We start from the raw sequence: 6,370 nt of genomic DNA on the forward strand, positions 1-6,370 counted from the left end.
GCATCAAGTTTTATCTTAAAATCTTGTATAGTGTTTGCACATACTGTTTTGTTGTCTAATTTGTTCCATGTATTAATCGCTCTGTGTGGGAAACTGTTCCTTTTCAAGTTTTTTCTATAGCTATCTTTTTTCAGTTTTTTTCCCTGTCCTCTCATTTTACCGTTGTCCCACACTAACAGGTCGTTCCTGTCTAAAACTTCCATTATTCTGTAGATAGTCAGCAAATCTCCTCTTTCTCTTCTTTGTTCCAGTTGGTAGGTTCAGTTTGGATAGTCTTTGCTCATATATTAGTTCGGCGAGAGTCGGTGCTAGTTTGGTTGTCGCTCTTTGTAATCTTTCTAGTTTCTTAATATTCTTTTTGGTGCTGGGTGTCCAAAGTGATGCTGCGTACTCAAGTTTTGGTCTTATTAGTGTAGTTAGTATTTTCTTTTATCATTTCTTCATCCATATAAGTGAATACCACTTTGATTGACCTCAATAAGTTGTAGGTTTCTCCAAATATTTTATTTATATGCTTATCAGGTTTCATGTCCTTTCCAATCATCACTCCAAGATCTTTTTCAGAGTTTGCTTTTTTTGTTTTTTCTTCTCCAATTCTGTATTCTTTTGATATTCTGTTTTTACTCTTTCCAAATTCCATTATACTGCATTTCTTTATATTAAATTTCACTTCCCACTTTTGTGTCCAATTCCATATTGTTCCAGATCTTGTTGCAATGAGTTGCAGTCCTCTTCCGTTTTTACCTTTTTAAGTAATTTTGCATCATCTGCAAAAAAATTCATATAGCACTCCACGCCTTCATTCATGTCATTAATGTATACGGCGAACATGATCGGGGCCAGTACCGATCCTTGCAGGACACCGCTATTTACTTCTTCCCAGTTGGAGAATTTTTCTCTAATTACAACTCTCATTTTCCTCCCAATCAGGAAGTCTTCCATCCATTCCAATAATTTTCCTCTGACTCCACCCTTTGATTCTATCTTATTTATTAATTTCTTATGAGGTACCTTATTGAATGCCTTTTGCAGGTCCAGAAAAGCACAGTCTGCCCATCCATCTCCTTCTTGTATTATGTCTACTAATCTTGAGTAAAAGCAAATCAGATTTGTTGTACATGATCTCCCTTGTCTGAATCCAAATTGATTTGGGTTCAGTATAGATTTTTCTTCCAGGTATTTAACCCATCTGTTTTTGACAACTCTTTCACAAATTTTTGCTATTGTGCTTGTTAGTGAGACCGGTCTGTAGTTAGATGGATCTTCTTTATCACCTCCCTTATAAATTGGTACAATGTTTGCCTTTTTCCAGTCCAATGGTACTTTTCCTTCTTTAAGTGAGGATTTAATTATATTATATATTTTGTCAGTTAATTCTTCCATACATTCCTTCAGTATCCAGTTTGCAATCCCATCTGGGCCATGTGATTTTCTGACATCAAGGGTTTTAATTTGATCACTGATTTCTTTTTGTGTTACGTTTATTTCTTTCATTGCTGGGGATAACTCTCTCTCTCAATCTACACTGTTAGGCGAGTTTTCTATTGTGAATACTGATCTGAAGTGGTTGTTCATAATTTCAGCCATTTCCAGTTCTTCTGTATATTCCTTTTTATCTTGGTATAGTTTTTCTATTTCTTGTTTGTTTTTCAGTTTTCCATTTACATATTTGTAAAATAGTTTGGGTTCTTCCTTACATTTGTCTATTATCTTTTTTTCATAATTCCTCTTTTCATCTCTGCGTATTTTTACATATTAGTTTCTTAGTTTGATGTACATTTGCCATTTGCTTTGTTTCTTATCTCTTTTCCACTTTTTCCAAACTTGGTCTCTTTTTTCCTTAGCTTCACTACATCTTTTGTTGCACCAGCTCTTTATATATGTATTTGTCTTGATGACTGTTGGAAACCATGCTATGGAGGTGTAATTATGGGTGGTTCTTATGAATGGTTTGTAAATGGTTACCAGTTTCTGTTGTTCAGTCAGTGCTCATATGGGTCAGAGGAGGGTCTAAGGCTGTTAGTGACTAAGTTTAGGAAAGTATACAATAGTAGGAAGTTAAAAGTAAATGTAGGTAAAAGCATGATAATGAGATATATAAGGGATGAGGGTAGCTGAAAGTTGGAGGTAATCACAAAGGAGAGAGGTTAGAGGAAGTGCATAGCACTGAATAGAGGAGTGGGGGGGTGGAGGTAAATGAAGGAAGCAGGTAATTGTCTTGGGGGAGTGAAAAAAAAAACATGAGAAATAGGTATCTGGGGATGGATGCAGTTTATATGAAGAGGTGATTGAGCCCAAAACACTGTACGGGGTAGAGACTTCAAGTCTATGGTAGGCAAAAAGGAGAAATTTAAATGTGTTTGTGATGAAGTGTTTCACAAATATGCTATGAATAGTGAGAAATGAGGTGATGAAGAGAATGGGGGTGGAAAATGAACTGGCAGACTGGGCTGATGGATGAATAGTGGGATGGTTTGGGTACATGGAAAGAATGAATAAGGAAAGATTAGGAAAAAGAGTGTGGAATGAAGAGGTGGATGGAATGAAGCTGAGGGAAAGACCAAGAATGAGATGGATAGATGAGGTGAATGGGGCCTTCAGTAAAAGGGGAATGTCTGATGAACAGGGAAGAGAGAAGGCAAAAGATAGGTGTGAGTGGAGAATGGTTGTGAATAGACTATGAATTGATGCAGCCCAAAGAGGTTTCTCCTTGTTTTTTTTTTTCATTTTACCATGAAGGGGTGAGGAAGAATGGTTGTCATGTAAATGAAGAAATGAGGCTCTGCTGTGGCTTGCTGCATTGCTTTTCACCTGGGCAATGGGTAAGAAACAGAGATGACCCTTCATCCACAATGAACTAAGATAACAGGGAAACAAATGGGTGATGGATGGGAGTGGGGTGAGTCAGGGTAGGTTGGCTAGCTACCTCCCTCATAAGGGGGAAGAGGTCTTTTGTGTATCTATAACTTAATGCCTTCCACTGTAGGTTGCACTCTTCCTTTTACTTTGGCTTCTGCCAGGCCATACTTTTTCACCTCAACAGCACTTCCCTGGTTGTGAGGAGGTTACCACCTACCTCAATGAACTCCTTCCACACTATATGGTATTTCATATTTCATTCTGGTTACTGCCAAGCTATTTCATTCATTTCTGTGGAGCATCTTTGGAAATAAGAAGTTAATATTACTCTGTTCCCCTAAATTTTTCTTCCACCTGCAGGAGGAAATATAAATAACATTCACTAGGATCTCAAAATTTAACAAGGTTAGGGATGTTTTTGAGATGTCAAAACACAAATCACCTCCATCTTAGCAGACAAACTGTCTGCTAAGCATTTAGTGTTTGTTATGCTGGTACTATTTCAATGCAGGGTGGTGGCCTGAATATAGGCATGCCAGTCTGTCTAGGAAGTTATTCTTTGTTAAGTTAATCTCTAGAGGAGTCTCAAGTATTCAAATCATATATATAGCCTCTTCATGGTCCACTTATCAAACTTGCAGTTCCTAGTTAACTGGCCATAGCCACTGGTCTATCACAGGGATCTCTTCCTGATGGCACGTTGTTATTTAATTTGGATTCTTCAAAAGAACATTTCAAGATATTTCCCTACACTAGCAATATATGTTACTTTTAATTGGTGTGTTTTCCACTCTTTTATTTCTATAGTGACTAACATGCAGATGTCTTGTTTTTTTTTATCCTTTTTCTTTCTTTTGCTGCTCTTCAAAAAAAAAAAAAAATCTGTATTGTGTGGGAATGATTGACAGGTAGGAACAGGATAGATGGAGGTGGGTGCATGCCTTGGGTAGCTACCTTGTAAGGGGGAAGAAGCCTTGTGGTATATAGATAGTACTGTGTGCATACAGGTCAGCAGAGGATGTGTTCTATATTATATGTATATGGAGTGGGTGGGAGTGGTTTCTATGCCTTTTTCTTTTTGGCTACCCCTCCATGTAGGGGGAAAAAGCCTTTGGTATATTATGGTATATATATGTATGAACATAAAGGAAATGTGATATAAATCTTATATCTTAACCACAATTTCAGTATCTATCTCAAATACCCAAGCAAACTGATGTCCAAAATACAGGAACTCTTTGAAACTTCAAAGTTACATCAACTACTTTTTCCACTGAACTAAAACAAAATATTTTAGATTTCCTCACCTAAAATAATTTTTATCCACATATGACTGGACTGTAAAGTATCTTAGTCAAGTATTTTACTCAGCAAAGTGAGGTTTTGTACTATAATGAATGTCTTCTGTACTCAGGAGCAACTACACTAAATATTATCCTTGTTTGAGCTAATATCAGAAAAATTTACTCAGATATGTGAAGGGCTGAATCTACCTTAATCACTTCAATACTTATCTTATTCTAAGTTATCTTATTGTAACTAATAGCACAATTTGATTAAATTATGTAACACCCCTTCAATAATAAAGGGGTCAAACTTAAACATGCAAGACATTCATGCTAGCACCTAGGCGTCAGAATTGCAATTCCTAATTATGACTAAGAAAAAAAAAAGCAAAATCTATGAAAACAAAAGTAGGCCTAACAAGCTGTAAAAAATCAATAACAAGAAGTCTCACTGATTTTGGCTTAATGTATTTTTTTGCTAATATACTACTTATACCCTAAAGAAAGACCCATATATAATAGCATCACTCATTTTCTAACACTGCAGTTTCAAAAGAACTATGAAAATAACTGAATTTATTAATAACATAGAATATGAATTGGGATGTATATATAATATTATTCATATGAAATAAAATCAAATTCAACTATGTATAACTAGTAGTTCTAAATAATATAATCCTGGTAACAATGTTAAATCAACATCTCTAAATGGCTGCCAATTAGTCCACCCTATAGTAGAAGGTATAATCTTTGTACTGTGTGCAATTTCCCAAGACAAACCCAAATCTGGAGATTAAGTGAGTGTAGATGAATTAAAATAATGATCTAAATTAATGAGAATTTGTTCGATCGCAACGAACGCCAAAATGCCATTGTCATTCCACTCCCACCATCTGTGAAAAGCATCATGGCTGTCACCTTCTTGCCCCTCACACACAACTCACACATTTTAATAAATTTAATATATCCTTGAGGTTGCTAGCATATCCTGCGTGAACTACAACACAAGCAATAAATAACAGCTTCAAAAAGCGACTGCCTACTTTAGCTCATCGTATTGGGTGTCAGTCCCGACCATTCACAATAATAATTTACATAAAATTTCCTGTTGAATATTACGTACTCTCCTTATGCAGCTGTTGCCCTTTTTACTGATGATGATGGATGCATTATGGGCCGCCTTTCTTCTGAAAGGTTCGGCCGGTAACCCTCCTTCCTCATCCTCCATAGCGTGCTGCCTGCCTGGCCTAATGTTTACAAACAATGGGAGACGATATGCCGTCTATAACAAACTCGTACAGCGTCCCCAGAGCCATAATTTCTATCGAGACTCACTTCACGTAAATATCTCTTAATTTTATTATATGAGGCGCCGCCGTCCAAATTATTAGTACTAATGAGGGAACATGGTACTAGTATCTAGAGAAATTTCTTCTTTCTGCTGATACCGTTACAACAAACCCGTGACGTCAATAAGACCTTTAAAGGAAGCTTTTACTGACCCATGAGAGCGATCACGGTGGCAGTTACATTGCCAAGGTAATTGAGCCCGATTTATCTGTTTTCACAATGTCATGTTGCAATTTGGAGGTGCATGTGGACAGGTAAAAACATATAGACAAATAATTATGTTTAAACACATATATATGTGTACTTTATACACTTTACTCCGAGAAAAATGGTAATTTAGACACACACACACACAATGAAAGTGGCATTTGATTATTTGGATGAAGAAATTAAAAAAGAAATATTAGTTACATTGATTAGTCCAAAAATGGAATACGCAGGGACAATATGGTCATCTAGTACTAAAAAGAATATAAGGAAACTAGAAATACAGAGAGCAACGACAAAGTTGGCACCTGCTCTTTCCAAACATATGAACAAAGATTATCGAAATTGGAACTACCAACATTGGAGCAGAGAAGATAAGGAGGTGATCTATTGACTATATTTAGAATCATGAAAGGAATGGAAATCCTTGATAGGAATGACTTACTAAAAATACACACATACATACACATACCAAAGGCTTAATCCCCCTACACGGGGATAGCCAAAAAAGAAAAAGCCATAGAAACCACTCCCACCCATTCCATTTCTTACATATCCCACTCCCCTCCACCCTTCTCCCTCCCTCTTATCTTGGCACCTCCTGGATGACGGGTCATCCCTGCATCTGTTCACTGCCCTGGGTCAGAAGCAGTGTCGCAAGACAC

The 6,370-nt window shown here is 36.7% G+C and overlaps 1 protein-coding gene across 1 annotated transcript in view; it reads right to left on the reverse strand.

Moving 5' to 3' along the window:
* The window catches only part of LOC143037438 (uncharacterized), a 152,861-nt gene extending 147,251 nt beyond the window's left edge, over positions 1-5,610 (reverse strand). Inside the window, exon 1 of the mRNA XM_076205659.1 lies at positions 5,272-5,610. Within this exon, the coding sequence (XP_076061774.1) occupies positions 5,272-5,376 (105 nt within the window). The 5' untranslated portion in view covers positions 5,377-5,610. The remainder of the gene's footprint in view (positions 1-5,271) is intronic.
* Between the last annotated feature and the right edge of the window lie 760 nt (positions 5,611-6,370).

This window comes from Oratosquilla oratoria, chromosome 22 (genome assembly GCF_046742065.1).
Source record: "Oratosquilla oratoria isolate Oo_2021 chromosome 22, ASM4674206v1, whole genome shotgun sequence".
Taxonomy (NCBI): Eukaryota; Metazoa; Arthropoda; class Malacostraca; order Stomatopoda; family Squillidae; genus Oratosquilla; species Oratosquilla oratoria.